The sequence below is a fragment of the Eutrigla gurnardus genome, assembly GCF_963514095.1.
Source record: "Eutrigla gurnardus genome assembly, chromosome: 3".
Classification (NCBI taxonomy): Eukaryota; Metazoa; Chordata; class Actinopteri; order Perciformes; family Triglidae; genus Eutrigla; species Eutrigla gurnardus.
In genome coordinates, this window is record NC_139917.1 from 29,189,930 (window position 1) to 29,209,120 (window position 19,191).

A 19,191-nucleotide genomic window follows, 5' to 3' on the forward strand; every position below is an offset into this window, starting at 1 on the left:
TTGTTATAATATATTCTTATTTGATTTTTTTAATGAAAGTGACCAGGGCAGTAAGACGTTTGCTTCCTGTTGAAATAATGGAAGGAAATTGAATTGACTGCAGTTTACAAATGTATATATTATGAATACATTTTGATATTCATATAGTATCACTACAAACCTCTTAAACATTATATAAACACTTCCATGTTATACTTGAACTATCAATAACTACACTTTGTACAGTCATGTTTCCATGGAAACGTAACTCCACGGGCCACATGTCACAGTAGGAAAAAGTCTAGCTTTTCCTACTATGAGGATTCTACCTAGTAAATGCAAGATATAAACAACAAAATCAAAATGTTTGACATAAAAACATCATTTAATTGTACAGTATCAAAATGCACAGCTCCTGTATGTAAATATTGCATATAAATTGATTTGACTTTATGAAATGAAACACTATACATTCACCCAACACGGTGTTTGGTGTCCGTCATGAAACTTTATAAAACGACTTGCATCTGACTCTCAAAGTCCACCGCAGCATGAGTTCTGGCTTTCATGATTGCACACTGATCTCCCATTAAAAGACCAACAGGGAAAATTCATTGATCCACGTCTGAGAACAGGGAAATCATTTTGTACCAAAGGCTGGTCAAGTTTAGTAGCTTTGATATTTCCAGGCCACAAAAAAAAATGTATCAAACAGCTCTTAGTTGTCAGTCTGATGTAAAAGGAGTCTGTGATTTATTATTTAAGCTGATGTCTTTTCATCTGTCTTGATTTGGCGTCATCGGACTTGAAGACATGTTGCACAGGTTCACAAGCTTTCCCACAGAGGACCGGGTCTCCTCAGAGGACCAGGTCAAGCTCCTTGCTTGACCTCCATAAGGCACAAACCAGGAAAATGGCCACGAGCGCTAGAGAGGAGGGGGGAAAAGAAGGTTTAGAACTATTTCAACGTGGCAGCAGACTTTCCTCCGCCTCATCCGAGTCCTCACCTGGCGTGTCCCAGCAGCACCACCACAGACAAGGTGCCTTCTGGGAGAGCGACGAAGAGCTTCCTCAGGCGGCTGTCCAACTTCCCCATCATAAAATCCATTTCCTGCAGCGATGACATTCCACGTGTTCAGTAAAACCATGAAACCGGTCTGAAAGTACTCATTCATCTGCCCCCTGCACGTTGTGGCTATTGTGTTATCGGGTCCAAACAGCATCATCACTTAGCAGGATAAACTTTTCATCATCACAAGAATCTCAATCTCCAGTTTACGGCATTAAATGAAATAATCACATGTATGGCTTTTCTCAGCTTCCGTAGGTTTCAGTCTAGAAAAGATCTACTCCTGCTGACTGAAAGGCATAAAAAGCATCCTCGTCTTTACTTGAGAGCTGGCTGGCATGTGGGTCCTCTCCTCCACCTCCTCCTCCTCCTCCTCTGCTGCGTCGCTGTCAGGATCCACCGTCGTCATGGCAACCCACGAGGCCAAGTGGGCCGGGGTCAGCGACCGACAGACGAGGTAGCGTTCCTTCCGGAGGTCCTCGGAGGAGCCGAGGGCCGCGTGTCTGCCCTCCGAGCTCTCGAACTCTGTCCACCACAGAAACACATCCGCGTTAAGAGACGCTCTGAATCTTTGACAAAGAGAAAATTCATCACACGAGCTCGTTTCAATCACTTATGTATGCGTGTCTGGCGTGTTTCCCAGGCTTGGCCGGCAGGACGACGTGCTCGACAGAACCAAAGCGACCAAACGTCTCCGTGAGCGTCTCCTCAGACAGTTTAGTGCTGGAGGGCTGCGACCGTTGTCCGTTTACTGTCGCCGGGGGCAACCCGTTCACCGCCTCGGGAACGACACCTGAACACTCTGCGTCTGATGCGTGTCCGTTGACCCTCGCTGCCCTGCTGGGCTTCAGCCTAACAGCGTAGAGGTGACTGCCGTTGACGCGGTCTTGCGTCAGAACATCCAGAGTCAGATCCAGGTCCAGCATCGACTCGTTCACGGGCCTCTGGACCTAGAAGAAGATCACAGGAGCAAACCTTTAACTGGACTATAAAGGGAATAAGCAAACAAAAGGAGAAGCGAGTTACCTTGATGGACTGTCCCTGCGTGTTAAGTCCATTCAGCGCTTTTAAAGCCAGCACAGCTCCCTCCAGCAGCTCGAACTCTACCTCGGCATGAACCTGAGGACCAAACGTTACAGAACATAAAGCTGCTGTAACGAAGAACGTCCATCTTTTACAGCTCGATTTAAGAGGAACTGAAGTGGTAACTATCACCAAACCTTAAAGAGGTTTTCATGTGTTCATGTGTGATAAAAATTTAGTTTATAAAGAGCTGCAGGATTGGACGACGGCGTATCAGGGCCACTGTAGGAAAAAAAAAATTCAATATGCAATATTCCCAGATAAAAAAAAAGTCGCAAATTTGCAATTTTATAAAGTAGAAATGTTGCTACTTCATCATAGAGGTCATAGAGGAAGTAAACACGTTGCTTGACCGGATGTTTGCCGTTGCTATGACAACAAGTGAAAGCTACCGCTAGCATCTTAGCCCAACCGCCCATAAGATGACAATTTGGCCTCATATAAAAAAAAATAACAAGGATCAAAATCATCACCCTAAGGACCTTAACGAGGTGTTGTTATGTATTAATTAGAAAAATAAATGCGTACATTCATGAGAAGTTAGCTTGCATAAATGCCAGTTGTTGGCATCGTAATAAAGTAGCAAATTTGCTACTTTATAAATATAAATTTGCGAATTTGTGACTTCATAAAGTTTCTAAAGTTATAAACTGTAAAAAAAAAAAAAAAAAAAAAAAAAGAAGTCCTACAGTGTCCTTATGTGCCGTCGTAGGATTGAGCCCAAAACCTTGAAAGTATTTTGGCACTTCTGGTTCCCTCGTCTCAAAGTCAACAGGTTTTATAAGTTCAAGAGTTTATACTGTTGTGTTCCATGACATAAAACGTGTATATAAATAAAATATCACTCGTGAACTTTGAAGCTTTGAGCTTGTTGGTGTTGAGGTGAAGTTAAGGCACTATAGTGTAGCTTCTTTACTCCTCATTTATCTTGCTGAACAAAATGTGGAAGTATCATCAACTTATTTTCTGCAGAAATCCAAAATAATCGCAATGAACAGAAAATGTCTTAGTGTCTTTTTGTCGAGGGGAACCAGTGCGATGCTAACTTCCAGGTTTGGCCTCCAAATTAAATGTAAAACTAAAGGACCGTCATCTGAGGCCAGTTTTACCCTGAGAGTCGAGTTCAACATTCGGACATTTCGGAGCGGTCCACAGCAGCGGAACAGCCGCCTCACGTCCGTCTCAGAGAACCCTGCAGGGAACGGCCCGGCGAACACCACACACATATCCCGAAGGCTCGCACACACCTGCAGGATCAAACACACACACACACACACGTTATTAAACTACCGCTTTAAATGTTAACGCATTCAGGGCTCCTCCACCTTCTCCAAAGTCAAATTCAAGCACTTTCCAAGCATTTCCAGGTGCATCTCCATGCTTTTCCAGCACCTTCCAGCTGTGGTAAACTCCATATTTGTATCAATCCAATCCTCAGTATTCAGTCTACTTATGATGTCACTTGTTCATCACATTAAATGAGATGTTATTGTCCTCTAAACAACCAACATGATGTTTGGAGACAGCTTTTTACAGAAGGACCACAAATGAAAGGAAAACTAATTCCACTAACAGATCCACAGAAATATAATCACCAACTATTTTCATCATCTGTTCATCATCAAAAGTCATTTTTCATAAAGAAATGTCAGAAAATGCTGTTTTCAGTCCCTCAGATATGGAGATCTTCTTTTCTCTGTTCTATCATAGATGTCATCACATACAACACACATTTATAGACCTTTAGTCTACATCCAAGCACTATTCAAACCTGGAAAACACCACACAAAACCTCAAGTGTTTTCAAGGATTTCCAGCACCCGTTACGAACCCCTCGTGCCCTGAATGAAGCGGCTCACCGTCTCCTGCTGCTGCTGCTCCAGATGAGGGAAGAGCCTCTTCAGACGGTCGGAGAAGGAAGAGAACTGGAGCACCGAGAGGAACGGAAACCTGGTCCGTCTGCAGAACGACGTCAGCATCTGAAGCAGATCAGATGAAGCGGCGCAGGTGGAGACGTGGAAAAGAGGAGGAGTTACGTGGAAAAGAGGAGGGGTTCCGTTGTTAAATGAGGTCGATTTGTCATCACAACCAGATACCTGCAGGTATTCATCACTGCATGGAGACTGATATCTAACAACGTATGCCCTGCTGATGTATGCCCAGTGATTGATGAGGTCTCACCTCTCTGTCAGATTTGTGCCACTGCTGATTGGACAGGTCCAGGGTGATGTCAGAACGCTTTCCTAAAAAGGCCACGGACCGCCCGAGTCTCTGCAACACGTCCACAAACCTGCGTGAGGAATAAAGATGGACACCATGAGGAGCCCCGTTCTGAGGAGGGCCTGGCATACAGGAGGACTGGTCTGGTCTGAGGTCTCGGGCGTTCAGCCTTTACAGCGTTTTGTACCTGTGACTTAGTGTGGATGCTGGTTCACAGTCACTGGACTCCTCCTCCTCTATCTTGTATCCCCACAGCTCCTCCAGATGAAGCTCTACGACCTGAGAGCGAGCGGACACAGAGGCTCAACCGTGTGTGTGTGTGTGTGTGTGTGTGTGTGTGTGTGTGTGTGTGTGTGTGTGTGTGTGTGTGACAGGAGGCGGTGTGTTACCTGACGAGGTCCCGTTTTGATAAAGTACTGAGCCAGCTCCAGGGTCGCCACAGCATCCTCAACGGGATTATGACCCTGCTTCCCTTCAGTTTGGATCTGCCTCCTGGGACACAGAAAAGGTCATTATATACCGTGGTGGGTGAGAGACAGAGAGACAGAGAGAGAGAGAGAGAGAGAGAGAGAGAGAGAGAGAGAGAGAGAGAGAGAGAGAGAGAGAGGACTTACTTCAGCACGATCTCGGCCAGGACCTTCAGTTTAAACTTTTGTCCGAACTCTTTCCTGTACAGCAGCGACGTGTCGATGACGTGTTTGTGGATCAGCTGCAGGAGACCACGAACACAACGCAGGTCAGAAAAACTACATGAAATATCTTTATCTATTATGATATCTATTCGTTATGATTGCTGGCATGAAGTTAATTAAATCATTTTAAGATCATATAAAATGTATTGACATACAGATCTATCTATCTATCTAGATCTCTCTCTCAAACAAAAATATATAAATGTCAGCAGTGACTCACTTTCAGAGCCTGGAGGTCGTTTTCGAGCGAATGTCCCACCAGAACTGCGTTGCTCGGCAACAACTCCCTGAGCTTCAGCTGAACGTTGCGCAGGGTCGTCCTGACCGGTCGCATCATGGCTGCGGTTATACCAGAGAACCTGTGAGAACAGAGGTGTGTTTCAGCACTCTAGCACCAGCGTGTGTGTGTGTGTGTGTGTGTGTGTGTGTGTGTGTGTGTGTGTGTGTGTGTGTGTGTGTATACTTGGTGAGGTAGTTGAGGATTCGGTTTGGAGGTTTCACCAGTTCGTCCAGCACGCAGTTCCCATCGCTGTCCACCAGAGCGACGCGAGTCAACTCGTTTCCCCGACCTGTTAGACACTGAAGCACGGCGACGGATTATTAGTATATATAAATATATATATATAATGCCAGATAAATCAATAAATCTAATATTAAATATATAAAAAACCTGTTTGATCCACATTGTTTAAGAAGTGTTTGAGCTGCTCTTTGTAACATATCAGCTATAAGCGTGAATAATAAGCGTGTCAAAGTGATGTAGCTCATTCTGTCAGGTGTTAATTATTTGAGAGTCGGACCGAGAATAACAAAAAATATGCTTTAAATGAATAATTAGGAATTATGTCAAGTTGAAAAAATGTTGATTCTTCTGCCTTTGTATTCCTAACATCGCTGTAGACTGAAATGTAATATTGGTGTATCAACAAGACATGGTAAGAGAGACACGATGGCACCTGTCTATTTATCACAACGCAGGCTGCAGAACTGGATTTCAAGGGGGAATGGACTGAGAGCATCTGCTCACCATTTCACAGTCGAGTCCATACAGAGGGCTGCTGTCCGTCACACAGTCAACGCTGTCCGTGCACAAGCATTCCTCAGAGCCCGGCATCCCTGTCCACACAAACACAGCGGCCTGGAAGTTAAAACTTTATTAAGCCGGCAAACTGTGGATGTAATCAGAGAGAGAGAGAGAGAGAGAGAGGCTCACCTTTGACAGGGTAGTGCTTCTTGATCATCTCCTCCTGGGTCAGGACGTACGCCGTCAGTCCTTTCCTCTGAGTCCCAAACTTAGTGATGACTGGGTGAATCCTCAGGGCTGCAGCAGAATCACCCACAAGAACCAATCAGAACAGTTCAAACAAGCCCAGATATGATAGAATAGAATAGAATAGAATAGAATATGACCAAATACCACAGCATAATAATGCAAAGATAGTCTGGGGATAATGAATACCCACACAAAGAGTTGTTCTAAAGTACAAGTACCTCAGAGTCGTTCTAAAGTACAAGTACCTCATAGATGTTCTAAAGTACAAGTACCTCAGAGTCGTTCTAAAGTACAAGTACCTCAGAGTCGTTCTAAAGTACAAGTACCTCAGAGTCGTTCTAAAGTACAAGTACCTCGGAGTCGTTCTAAAGTACAAGTACCTCATAGATGTTCTAAAGTACAAGTACCTCATAGTCGTTCTAAAGTACAAGTACCTCATAGTCGTTCTAAAGTACAAGTAAAAGTTGTGGATGCTGCCTCAGCGTTTTCTGACAAATAAAGTAAAGTAAAGATAATTCCTCGATAGTGTTCTTGTGTTTTATTTTTTATTATGTATATTTTATATGTTTTTTTTATTATGTATATTTTTATTATGTATATATTATTATGTTCTTGCCACATTTCTTTCTGCTATTTTATACTCTTTTGTTAATTTAGTACCCTTTGTTTTCTGAACAAATGACGATAACACACTTCTCCAGTCACACTGACGTGGATTCATGTGTTACACAGAAGAATCTCACCTTTCTGCAATTCACTGCTTCCGTTGTGGTTTTGGGGGAAAGATGGACCGTCGGGAACTTCACCGCTGAAGACTCTGGACGCCAGGTTGGTAGATGATGGAGCAAAGGTGACCCTCTAATCCAGCCGGAGAAGGAGGTGAACTCACTGATAATTAACATCATAGTGCTTTTGCAGTGACGTAACTGACCGGTGACTTACTGTGGAGTAGTTGCTCCTGAGGTGCCGCATGTGGAGGTAATGTTTGTAAAAGTCCCTCTGGGTCACGCCCTCCACGATCGCCACGTTCACAGCTCGAACCTCCTTCTGATGGTGGAGACGACACCAGCTACACGACACACAAGGCAAGGCAGACAGAAACGTGTGACTTGGAAAGTACGAGCGGGACTTTAAATGGGTCCATTTAGATTATGGTTGGAGCACGGGGGAGTCGGTAAAAGTGCCTTACAGAGAGTTGCTTGATGAAAGCTGATGAAGTAGAGAACATCTTCCTACCACAGTCATTACCTGGGCTGTTTAATGCCGCCTCTTTTCCCCAGAGCGGCATAATGCAGCAGCTCTGTCAGCTCGTTGGGCGTAATCGGCTGTTGAAGGCGGTCGAGCGGCACAGAGATCCTCGGCTTCAGCTTCTCCGAGTTTTCCTGCACAGCTTTTAACCGCTTGGCCTCCCGGTGCGCCGGTGGGTCGATGTTTTTTCTTTTCCTTCCGCTGCATGTTTCTGCTGCTGATGACAGCTCGTCAGCTGTAGAGGTTTCTACTGGGAGGCAAATATGAATTTAATTGAGTAGGATTCCTTATGTATCATGATTTTTATCATATCCATAGTCGAGAATATCTGTTCTCATCTGAGTGTATTTTATATTGTGTACTGTTTTGTGTGTTTTTGTGGATGTGTTGTTCGTTTTGTGAGTACTTTGTTGTTTTTGTGTTTACCTAAAGAGTATTTGTGTACTTTTGTTGTATCTACTTGTTTTGGGGAGTACAAATGGAAATGTTTTAACTCTCTGGTAAATCTGGTGCACGCATCTTTTGATTTTCTGAATAATCAATGTAATGTTGCACGTTGTCCTTTTGACAAATAAACGTATTAATAATAATAAATAAATACATACATGAGAGGAGATTGTCTCATGGTTGTCAAACATATAACTGTATAATTTAAAGCAGACGTGTTGTTTAATTATTCCTTGATCAGAGATTTCCCCTTTAAAGCATTTTCAGATACATTAGACTGCGGTTGCTTTGTGCTAAGACACAGATAATCAGTTTCATAGGTGATGGTTTTAACTCCTTTATTAATTACTAAATATTTCTATTGCACCCACAGTCAAGAATATGACTTTAAACTATTGTAGTTTTAATATAGTTGAAGTAATTCTGCAGGTAAAACATCATCACATACATTTGACATGAGAGAAATTAAAATCATGTCTGCAGAACAATCCTCAATATACGGAACTGAAAGGAGTAATGTTTTAATAAAGAGTATTTAATCGCATCTATTTCTGATATTGGTTGACTGGTATTCTGGATCAATTTACCTTTTCACCAGGTGGGATTGAAATAATATTGACTTTTTTATTGTTTAGAATAGCATGCTGGTGGTGGTGATGTTTTTGTTGTATTTATTACTTCAGCTGTTAAAAAACCACACAGTGATAAATAGGATAAAGTGATTGGCTTAAATGATATGGTGTTATATTTGGAGTAAGTTACTCTATCCCAATATGAGTGTGTACTAAAAGCAGACAGTGACTGTAAAACAAAAAATAAAGTTTACGTTGTGTCTTTGTTAACTTTAGGTGCGGGTGAATTTATTCCAGTGGACAATTTTCAAATCTACAGTAAAGAGTAACAGTAAGTAAATACACTTCACACCTAGCTAGCGAACACTAGCTCACACCCAGTAATAACGCAAACATTCCGGATGTAGTAGTATTTCTAAGTTGGGTATACGCGTGACAAGAGTAACGAGAATGTAAAACATGTACAAAATGTGTAAATACCAGATGTTATTGATCCTGCGGGTCCCAAATTCATGTTTTCCACCACTGGCAGAGGCTAAAAACACATGGTGTAAAGCACAGCGCTGCACGTTACAATTGTGATAACTGAAAAAAAAAAAAAAAATGCCGGTACTACTTCCGGTTTGAAATTTTACAAATAAACTATTCCTTATGACTTGTTATAACTTTTAGTCAATTTTCAGCGCAGATTTTGACATAATTTAACAAAATAACATATTAGCGATCAGACTGACTCTCATATGGGCATTTAACTGCGTTTCATTCGTGTTGTGTTGTGTGTGCTGCAGTATGTCATGCTTTTATTTTGGTGACTAAATGGTTTAACCGGAAGTACGCGTTTAGTTCAGTTTCGATGAACTTCTGCGGTCGACTATTCCTCCTGTTGATTACACGGACTCACAGACTCAAGTAATCAAGCTCAGACTGATGGATGAAGATTTGTTTAAAACAAAAACAGCGCGATTTTCCTGCGTTTTGGAACATATTTTGTCACGTTTGTTACTGCAAGCTAACGTTATGTCTACAAAGAAACTGGCCAAGTAAGTAACCGTGAGCCTTTAGCGTTAGCGCAACAGCTAACGCTAACCTTAATGACAAACGGACACAAAGGAACATGTCGTTGTAACTCAATAGCCTTGAGTGTTTTAAAAAGCTAGCTAGGTTGTAATGATGTGTTAGCTACGTAAATGTAAATTAAAATATTTGTGTTTAAAAGGGTCAGCAGTATTTGCCCCTTAACGTTTTATTCGCTTACGTTGTAGTAGCAGTAGTAGTAGTAGTAGTAGTAGTAGTAGTGGTGGTGGTGGTGGTGGTAGTATTAGTATTGGTAGTAGTAGTACTAGTGGTAGTAGTGTAATGTTAATGTTACAATACTTAAGATTTGGCACATTTCTGACGGTTCCTGCCTCCACAGAGAACTAGGAGTAGTAGTAGTGGTGGTAGTAGTAGTAGTAGTAGTAGTAGTAGTGGTGGTGGTGGTGGTGGTAGTAGTAGTAGTAGTAGTGGTAGTAATAGTAGTGAAATGTTAATGTTTCTATACTTACGATTTGGCACATTTCTGACGGCTCCTGCCTCCACAGAGAACAAGGAGTAGTAGTAGTGGTGGTGGTGGTGGTGGTGGTGGTGGTGGTGGTGGTGGTGGTGGTGGTGGTGGTGGTGGTAGTAGTAGTAGTAGTAGTAATAGTAGTGAAATGTTAATGTTTCTGACGACTCCTGCCTCCACAGAGAACTAGGACTGTTGAGGCAGCGCAGTAAGTCCTCAAACGGGTCAAAGAAATCATTGTTATCAAGTGAGTATGGTTATTTGAATTCATCGTGCACATACATGGTTCATGTACTTGATTACACTGTTGCACTAACTCATTCTGTCTGTTTTCTTTCAGATCAAATATTTCCATACCTGATCGTGATTGATTTTGAATCAACTTGTTGGAGGGACAAAAACAACTGCAACCAAGAAATAAGTAAGTAGGCTAGTTTTTCACCATTAACTGCCGTTAACATGTGTCCTTATTACGTTTCCCTTCCCTGCAATGCAGTTGAGTTCCCTGCTGTTCTGCTGAACACGTCCACTGGGGAGATTCAGGCCGAGTTTCATACCTACGTTCAGCCTCAAGAGCACCCCGTTCTGTCTGAGTTCTGCACTGAGCTGACCGGGATTACGCAGGTGACTGTGCACAGGCATACACACACTGCTACAAATACTGTAAATTGTTTTACATTATATCTGACAGCTTCATTTCTGTCTCAAAGGTGCAAGTGGAGGCAGGGATCCCCCTTCAGATCTGTCTTTCCCGGTTCAACCGCTGGCTGCAAAAACTGCAGCTCGACATGGGTGTGATCTTTCCCAACAGACCACAGAGATCTGCTGCACCTTTGCCTTCTGAAAAACTGTGTACTTTCGTCACATGGTCAGGTAAAAGTCAATGGCATTGGTGTACAACTCTTATGATAGCCTTCAGTTACCATACACTCATGATAAACGGTCTCTGCCTCAGTTAGTGAGGATCCCACCCGCATTGGAAACAAAAGCACTTCGAACATTACAAATCATGTGCAGCATCACTGAATTTTCCTGTTCCGTAGCTCTGTTGCATTATGTGCAATGAAAAGGCTGCCTTAGCACAGTTGCATGGCTTATTTCCACCAAAAACTGAATTGCAGAAATGTAACCAGTGCACGTTTGGACTTTAATGTGCCCTCCATCTGCGTTGCGTGTCAGACTGGGATCTCGGCGTTTGTTTGCAGTACGAGTGTAAACGCAAGCAGCTCCATAAACCTGACGTGCTCAACAGCTGGATCGACCTGAGAAGCACATACAGGGTGAGTGGAATCTGACTCGCTTTGTCTTTACACCTCTCGCTTTCTCACTCATCGCTTATGGCTTTACCGAATAATTGTTACTTTTAATTGTGTCGTTTAATGTAGCATTTAGTCAAATTCATGACATTCTATAGTTATGGCAAAGAGCCAAAAGTATTGTTTACTTCTATTGTCTGAACACCAGTTAAAAAACCAAGATGTAATCCATTATTTATTACAGTAAGAATAACCAGAAAATAAATTGTACTTTGATGATCTCACTCATAAAGCTTTCTGTGAATTAACTAATCATTTTAGCATCACTGATTAACCCCTTTTTTGTGTATTTTTCAGCTGTTTTACGACAGGAAACCTAAAGGACTGAACGGGGCACTACAAGACCTGGGAATCCAGTTTTCAGGGAGAGAACATTCTGGTATAAACAAAGCAAAAGTTCTTTCATCAAAAATGAATCAACATTGAAAATAGCCTCAATCTCATCCTGAGTGTCTTGTTTTTTCCCTCTTTCCTCAGGTTTGGATGACTCCCGAAATACAGCTCAGTTGGCAGCGAGGATGATGAGGGATGGGTGTGTGATGAAGATCACTAGGAGTCTGGAGAAGGTGAGTGGCCGCCGTCCAACGATGCATCCCACCTCCTAAATCCCTGGACCCTCTTCTGTCTGCCAAAGCTAAACCTGCTATGATGAGTGTGGAAGTCTTCGAGGGTGAAGCTTGTTCGACATGGAAAAACGTTTTTATATGATGTGAAGCTTTCTTATGTAAATAAACTAATATTCTTGACATTTGTGCTTGATGTTAAATAAATATTAAGTTGATATTTCTGGACATTGAAGAGGGGAAGAAGGACCAATCAGGAAGGGACGTTATTTGATGAGTTACTGATTATGCCTCTCATCTTCTTATAGATGCCATTAATGACCAAACCCACATTTGGAAACGCAACTGCAGACAACAAAAAAATCAACACGGACACAGAGGAAAACACTTCCACTACAAGTAAACCCTCAACATCCAAGACTCCTCCTAAATCATGTCGTATAAAAAGGGATTTAGACACAAAGGAGAACTCCAGTTCTGTTCAAACGTGTCGAAGCCTGATCTCGCCAAAGACGCTGCTGAATGGTACGACGACGCCACTGTGGGGATACGTCAGGAGCTCGGTTGTGATAAATTGTCCTTCACGCAGAAACGACAGCCTGGTTCTGTGTTCTACGACCGTGGGCTGCCTTTCAAACGTCCCTCAGCCGAACCAGCAGCCCTCAGGAACAGGAGCGACGGTGGAAGAGGAGGGTGCAGGGATTCTAGTGGAAACAGAGGAGAGGCTTGGTTCCTACGATGACGTGGTGTTGGAGGGTGGTGATGATGATGTCATCGACGAGAGAGCGTTTGATGTCGATAATGTGTCAGAGTTTGACAGCGGATGTAATGTGTGGGAGGAGCCTGATGATGACACACATTCACCGGACTGCCAGGTTACGTCGAGGGACACTGTGAGCGTTATAAACAACTTTAAAATGCAAAAGATCAACTATGGATCTACAACGTCTCAGTCTACAAGGAAGATGAGATCTCACATTAATGTATCGAATCACTTCAATGAAACGAGGCAGCATTCAGGGATCACGGAGCCCAGTACTGATTTTGCTGTGCCGATAACTGTTGCTCAGCACAAAGCAGGAGTTAAAACCTCCCTACGAGATCAAGAAATGTCCAATAAAATCTCTAAAACAAACACACCCTCTCTATTCAGGCACAACTTCTTCATTCAGGGAAAGACCTCCACCCCTTCTACCTCATTATGCAGGCCCAAAGCAGTCGTCACACAACACACAAAGCACAACGAGACTCCTAAATCCTCCTTCACCATCTACACCGACTCAGCAAAAACCTCCCGTGTGTCTTTTTGCGCCACCAAGAAAGTCCTCTCCTCGCTGTCGACCAACACGCCCTCCTCACGTGCCAACAATCGTTCCTCCATCTGTGCGACAGTGACGGGAGGTCAGAGGATCACGTCCCCGCTGTGCGAGTGTGGGCGTCGTGCAAAGCGTCAGCTGGTATCCAACGGCGGGCCGAACCACGGGCGAGCGTTCTTCTGCTGCCCGGTCCGAAGGTCGGGCAGCGGCGGGAGGATCCAGAAGGGCTGCGAGTTCTTCAAGTGGGAGTCCGCTCTGATGAAGAGCAGTCCGGCGGCCGCTCCCGCCGTCGGGTCTTCTGTGTCTCTCTGTCAGATGAACTCCACCCTGAGCTGTCGTCGACCCCAGAGGTCAACGATGAGGAAGAGCTATTAACCTGCTGGGGAATAAAAAGCAGAGGGTTAAACCTTCTGCCTGGAATGTCTGGAAAGACTTTATGTTTTGTAAAAAGTGTCTAACCGAAGAGATACACTTGAACATCTCCCTTTATGAACTACAAAATACAGTACAAGCTGTAGTTTTATTGATAAAATGAATGTAACATTCATTGACTTTGGGCAATGAATTGGCTTTTATAAAGTTAGATGCCCAAAAAAACTATTTAATTGCGTTTCACATTCTGAAACTGAATTATGAATTTATATGTGAATATGAAGTGAATATGTTGCTGTTTTTTTACACTTAGTTATAATTAAATCAATTCAGGCTATTGATGCATTTTTATTGAAAACAATTATCAAATCATTCATTTCTTTGGTTTGTACAGAAATACGCTATTTTAGGAAGCGTGCTTTAGAGATTAAATGTAATGTTGAATAAAATTATAAAGTGACTGTTTCATGTTTTAATCTTCTGATTTTGCTCTTGAATGTGAAATATATCTGTTATTAATATAAAACTCAGATCTCAGAACAGCTTCTCTCTTAAACTGTGAGACTTCGAAACTGCATCTCATATATTTTATATTCTATTACAAGTATAAAGTAGCAAATGAAAATACTCAAGCAAAGTACCTCATTATATTGTTATATGTAAGTACAGTACTTGATTAAATGTGTTTAATAAGATCCACCAGCAGTGTTATTAAGAAAACATTATTTTAAGCAGATTTTGACAACATTTTAGGAATTTTGTTTACTGGCTTTTTTTCACAAAATTTTGGCCAAAACGTCATTTTTTCCCCAAAAAATTGACTTTGGCTTTTTCTGAGTGTTTTGGACTCACTACACTCAGACTTGAACGTGCATACGATAACATGTTTTTTTTTTTTTTTTACGTTTTAAAGTCACTCACTACCAATGCATTCAAACGTGAACAGCTTCGCGAGACTACTTTTGTCCCTCCTCGGCCGCCGTACAGGCCAACCGAACAACGTGCTATGTTGTGACTGAATGAGACGTCGGTCTCGAACCATCGCTCTGAACGCTGTTTTCTAAACTTCACGCGTCTTTTTACATCGCAAAGATAACCAACAACCCGGAAGTCGTAGCCTCAACTGCTAAGCTAACGGCTAATAAAGCCGAGGAGGAGGAGGGGGGCAGTTGGACCCAAAACAACGAGGTAGCCCGCTGCTACTGAGCTTAATACAGGGTTTTTACAACAGTGAAGGCGGGAGGAAACACTTATCCGCTGAACATGTCGGCCGTGTCCAACGACGCGAGGAAGCGGAGCAAGAAGCGGTACGCGGCCGGAAACCACAACAAGCGGTGGAAGGGCTCCCGGGAGCTGGAGGTGGGCATGCAGGGGATCCTCATCACATGCAACATGAACGAGAGGAAGTGCACGGCGGAGGCCTTCAACCTGCTCAACGAGTACGCAGACCAACTCTGCGGGCCCGAGAAGGTAAAGTGTGCACACACACCAGAGTCCGTTTTTATTTTAGTTGCATTGGTTGTGTGCGGGTAACTAGGGCAAAGGTTGTCACTGTTGCACGTGCTTGTGACAAAAGGCTTGAATTACATATAGTGCTGAAACAATCGACAAAAAAATCCAGGATTTGTTTTATTTCTATAATTTGATTTTTAAAAAGGCTATTAGTAAGTTTCAGTATTTAAAGGTTGAGTAGGTGATTATATTCAGATTTTTTTTTTGTTATATTACTTATAATCCTAGTCACATACCAATAGCAATGAATCATTTCGTTATAATATAATGCTCTGACATTAAAAAGTGTGTCATGTGGCCATGACAGGACTGTAAAACCCCCGTCCAATCAAAAACATCAGGCGGAGAATATAATTGGACAGTCTGCCTGTCTGTCAATTCTTACTTCCTGGTTGCAAGGTTCTGGGGGCGTGGCTTTGAACAGGCCTGAACAAAGGGGGTGGGACTTTTCAGGGTTTTGGTGTTTTTTTTCTCAAATTACCTCGTCAACTTTTAATTGACGTTATAGACCAAAGTAATCAAAGTTGCGGATGTGAGGTTGGTATTATTTAACCCGCCTCTCGTCCTCACAGTTGCAAGGTGATAACGGAAGCAGCAGTGAAGAGGAGGAGGCTGAGGAAGATGTCGATGTGGCGCTGAAGAAGGAAGTTGCCCAGCTGAAAGCATCTGGAGCCAAACAGGAGAGGCGCTTCCAGGCTTTGGACAGCGGCGCCAACAATGTCATCTTCATCAAAACTAACAATCTGGGTATGTGCCTTTTTATTGGACGGATCTTTGACATTATTATTTTTTTTTTTTTTATTGTGGCTACAATTTGTTTCTTCCTCTCGTAGAAGCTGACAAGTTGGTTCATCACATCCTGTCCGATCTCCACGCCAGCAAGAAGAAAAAGTCCCGCGTGATCCTTCGGATGCTACCGGTGAGAAGATTTGTGTGTTTATGTTTTGAGCTACTTGAAATTAGATGATAATAATGATCCTTGTTTTCCTTCCCATCCAGGTAACTGGAACGTGCAAGGCCTTCCAGGAGGACATGCTGAAGTACCTGACTACCTTCCTGGAGCCTTGGTTCAAAACCCCAAACTGTGGCACCTACCAGATCGCCTTCAAGGCCCGCAACAGCAGCCACATCAAGAGAGACGAAGTCATCAAAGCCGTTGCAGGTAGTGTTGGAGCCGCCATGGAATTATTGGTCTGATAAAAAGTCAATTTAAATGAATTTCTCCCCTTTTTTGATCATCGGTTTGTCAGGTCTGGTGGGGAAGCTGAACCCGAAGAACAAGGTGGACTTGACCAACCCAGAACTGACAGTCATTGTGGAGGTCATCAAGGCCGTGTGTTGCATCAGCGTGGTAAAGGACTATACGCTTTATAGGAAGTACAACGTCCAGGAAGTGGTCAAAGAGGACACGCCGAAGCCCGACGTGACCGCGGCGCGAACCGATACGAATTCGGCCGAGGAGAAGGAGGCGCACGACGCGGAGGAGGCGAAGAAAGGCGAAGGAGACAACGGCAACGATGAGCCAGTGCAACCGGACGACAAGGAGGCTGAGAAGGATGAAGGTGACGGGGAGTAAAGGGTCTCAGTCATAGTTTTCAATTTAAAAAAATACAATACATATCTTAAGTCGCATTACGTCGTAGTGCTTAGTGCTAAAATTTCAAAGCAAAGATAATTAAATGTTTTTTCGACGAAGGTCCACGAGACACAAACCCAATCCTGACGTTATTTAATGTCTTTTTATATTTCATAAAGACATCTATGAGCCGTTCTTCATTGACATGTCCCTTTTTAAACGAAGGGGATTTTGAGTTCACTGTACATGTCGGCATTCTGCATCATATATATTTTTAAAATTCCGAAACATGTCGTATTTTAATTTTTTTGACATTTTTACTTGAAGAAGAAAAAAAAATGGGTTTTTGTTCAGGTTAAACTGGTGTGTTGCATTTAGTGACTGTTCTTTGTAACTGTTATTTCCTAAAGCAGTCCCTGAATTAAAGTGAACTGTGTGTTTAAACGTTTTCGCCACATATCCTTATTTTATGGAACATCACGCTTCGAGTATGAGAAGCAGATGAGCAGAAAAAATCCTCAAAACTACATCAAATGAATATAATTCCTTTTGATTCTCGTGCTGAAATTGCTGTTTGACATTGTGTTTTTCGCAATTATCATTGAACTGGCAGTTCTTCTGTGCACCACAAGGTGGAGCCAGTCCCTCATTTTGCAGCGACGTGGTAGTCTGTGTGTCAGGTGTATTGTAGTTTATTGCTCCCAGATCAATAATTGATGAAAAATGTTCCTTCAGGTATAAATAGCTGCTCTTTATAATCCCTTTCCTGGTGCTGTTGTTAGTTCTGAACAATAAAGGCTGTATTTATAGACGGATGTAGTGGATTTGCTTGTATTTGACAGCCGAAGGAAGGGAACTGGAACAGCAGCTACTACACATTTTTTCCAGCAAAAAAACTGCATTGATTTTGGTTTAGTGTCTTGAATAATAACATACTTCACAATTCATTACAATTTTTTATTGTTAATCAGATTTTTGTGAACATTAGAAACATCCTCTCTCTCTCTATCTCTCTCTCACTCTGATGTTAGTAAATTCACCAGATTTACCATTTTAGCTTTAGCTCGTTAGCATCCCAACATGATGACGATGATGGGAATGTCTTTCCTTTTGCAGGTTTTTCTCATAAACCAAAGTAATGGACAAGTTAAGTGATAGTGGTGCTTGTTGAAAAGGTCAGGGGGTCAAAGTCGGTGGGATGTATCCTCAGGGTACCATGAATGCATCTGTGACTCTTAAGAGTTTTACATCTTAGTTCACAGATTTAGGAAAGAATGCATATTCATATTTCTGCAGAAGAGTCTCTCCTCAGCTCATCAACAGTTTGTTTCGTCTTTTTAAGTGATAAGTGATAGCAGTGCTTGATGAAAAGTTCAGGGGATCACCAAGGTCGGTGGGATGTATCCTCTGGGTACCATGAATGTGTTGTTGTTTTTTTACAGTGATTGCAAAACATAAGTCTAAACAGTCAGCTTTTTGGAAACCGTACAAAACACAGCTTTAGCAACATACATCTATCAAAATACATAAACAAAATACACTCGCTCACCAACCCCTTAATGTGCAAATTTATTCCTGATTTATAATTTTTAATTGACATTTGTTCAATTGACATTTTGACATTACCATGAGAACTTTGTTTCAATATATAGGCAAGTAAAAGCACAATTTCAGCTGAAAAATCCCCTCTAAAGCAGAGAAGGCTGTAAGCAGCATTCGGCGAAGAACTTCCATCTCAAACACAGAACTCACACATGCATTAGCGGAGTTGTGTATTTCCCTCATTACGCTCCGGATGAACCCGTGACCCCGCCGTCGTTATCTCCGCTAAAAAAAAAAGCACAAATTGCATTCTCGCCCGGCTCTCAGGTGCACCAATCAGTGTGACCCGTCGAGGAGCGCGTCGCTCCGACTCGAGGGGGAAGGATTGGATGTTTTTTACAGCCTGCCGGCGTGTTATTAGTACAATACCAATTAGACCGCGTGTCTCGCCTATATATATATATATATATATATATATATATAATAATAACAATACAGTGATGCCTCATTACAATATCACAGTGGCAGCATCTTAATGATATCTCTGCTGTCAGGTGAAATCTTAGTAGAGACATAATGAATACAGATGGCAAGACGTTTTATTATTGAATGTATTTGCTCTCAGACAGGAATTGGGAAAAGAGCTTTGGGTATTCTGCTCCCTCGGCAGAATCTATGGGGACATTTATTGCAGAAAAATCAAAAAAATCAAGGCGTTTGTCTCTTTAACAGCTTTTAAATCAAGAGTTTAAGACTTAGAAGCAGATGTTTTTCTCCTTTTTCCTGGAGTGCAAGCATTGTATACCGTAGTTTATTGCTTACTTTCTGTATACAAGTCTTAGTATTATTTTGTAACCAACATTTACTT

At 42.3% G+C, this 19,191-nt stretch overlaps 3 protein-coding genes across 4 annotated transcripts; 2 read left to right on the top strand and 1 right to left on the bottom strand.

Moving 5' to 3' along the window:
* Positions 1–383: 383 nt before the first annotated feature.
* rexo5 (RNA exonuclease 5) lies at positions 384–9,160 on the bottom strand. Of its 2 annotated transcripts, none has more exons than XM_084002359.1 (19): positions 9,064–9,160; positions 7,565–7,814; positions 7,259–7,385; positions 7,060–7,174; positions 6,257–6,364; positions 6,071–6,159; positions 5,507–5,622; positions 5,264–5,402; positions 4,966–5,060; positions 4,741–4,843; positions 4,539–4,630; positions 4,313–4,421; positions 3,991–4,110; positions 3,241–3,378; positions 2,075–2,167; positions 1,662–1,998; positions 1,371–1,573; positions 987–1,090; positions 384–905 (listed from the first exon to the last, which is right to left on the bottom strand). In XM_084002359.1, the coding sequence occupies exons 1-19, from the start codon at positions 9,095–9,097 to the stop codon at positions 851–853; spliced, it is 2,427 nt and encodes an 808-aa protein (XP_083858485.1). In that variant the 5' UTR covers positions 9,098–9,160; the 3' UTR covers positions 384–850. The 2 variants fall into 2 exon arrangements, with proteins under 2 accessions (XP_083858485.1, XP_083858486.1); XM_084002360.1 differs by having other exon boundaries at positions 7,565–7,811; positions 9,064–9,152.
* A 343-nt stretch (positions 9,161–9,503) lies between these two features.
* eri2 (ERI1 exoribonuclease family member 2) lies at positions 9,504–14,066 on the top strand. Its single transcript, XM_084002394.1, has 9 exons — positions 9,504–9,623; positions 10,309–10,373; positions 10,467–10,547; positions 10,623–10,750; positions 10,837–10,999; positions 11,306–11,406; positions 11,740–11,821; positions 11,920–12,008; positions 12,314–14,066. Exons 1-9 carry the CDS (start codon positions 9,511–9,513, stop codon positions 13,694–13,696), a joined length of 2,205 nt encoding a protein of 734 aa, XP_083858520.1. The 5' UTR covers positions 9,504–9,510; the 3' UTR covers positions 13,697–14,066.
* Positions 14,067–14,688: 622 nt separating this feature from the next.
* Positions 14,689–17,593, top strand: thumpd1 (THUMP domain containing 1). The gene is made up of 5 exons (XM_084002505.1): positions 14,689–15,163; positions 15,778–15,952; positions 16,039–16,124; positions 16,205–16,367; positions 16,456–17,593. Exons 1-5 carry the CDS (start codon positions 14,957–14,959, stop codon positions 16,779–16,781), a joined length of 957 nt encoding a protein of 318 aa, XP_083858631.1. The 5' UTR covers positions 14,689–14,956; the 3' UTR covers positions 16,782–17,593.
* The last annotated feature ends 1,598 nt before the right edge of the window (positions 17,594–19,191 follow it).

What these genes read in the sequence shown, in the direction of transcription:
- eri2 (XM_084002394.1), top strand. Translation starts at nt 9,511, where the DNA reads ATGGATGAAGATTTGTTTAAAACAAAAACAGCGCGATTTTCCTGCGTT. An exon ending in TTCAGGGAGAGAACATTCTG is followed by an intron (nt 11,822 to 11,919) that starts GTATAAACAAAG and finishes CTCTTTCCTCAG; the next exon opens with GTTTGGATGACTCCCGAAAT. An exon ending in TCACTAGGAGTCTGGAGAAG is followed by an intron (nt 12,009 to 12,313) that starts GTGAGTGGCCGC and finishes ATCTTCTTATAG; the next exon opens with ATGCCATTAATGACCAAACC.
- thumpd1 (XM_084002505.1), top strand. Translation starts at nt 14,957, where the DNA reads ATGTCGGCCGTGTCCAACGACGCGAGGAAGCGGAGCAAGAAGCGGTAC. An exon ending in AACTCTGCGGGCCCGAGAAG is followed by an intron (nt 15,164 to 15,777) that starts GTAAAGTGTGCA and finishes TCGTCCTCACAG; the next exon opens with TTGCAAGGTGATAACGGAAG. An exon ending in AGTCATCAAAGCCGTTGCAG is followed by an intron (nt 16,368 to 16,455) that starts GTAGTGTTGGAG and finishes TCGGTTTGTCAG; the next exon opens with GTCTGGTGGGGAAGCTGAAC.
- rexo5 (XM_084002359.1), bottom strand. Translation starts at nt 9,097, where the DNA reads ATGAATTTGGGACCCGCAGGATCAATAACATCTG. An exon ending in ATGGACTCGACTGTGAAATG is followed by an intron (nt 5,623 to 6,070) that starts GTGAGCAGATGC and finishes GCCGTGCTTCAG; the next exon opens with TGTCTAACAGGTCGGGGAAA. An exon ending in TGTTGAACTCGACTCTCAGG is followed by an intron (nt 2,168 to 3,240) that starts GTAAAACTGGCC and finishes TTTGGTCCTCAG; the next exon opens with GTTCATGCCGAGGTAGAGTT.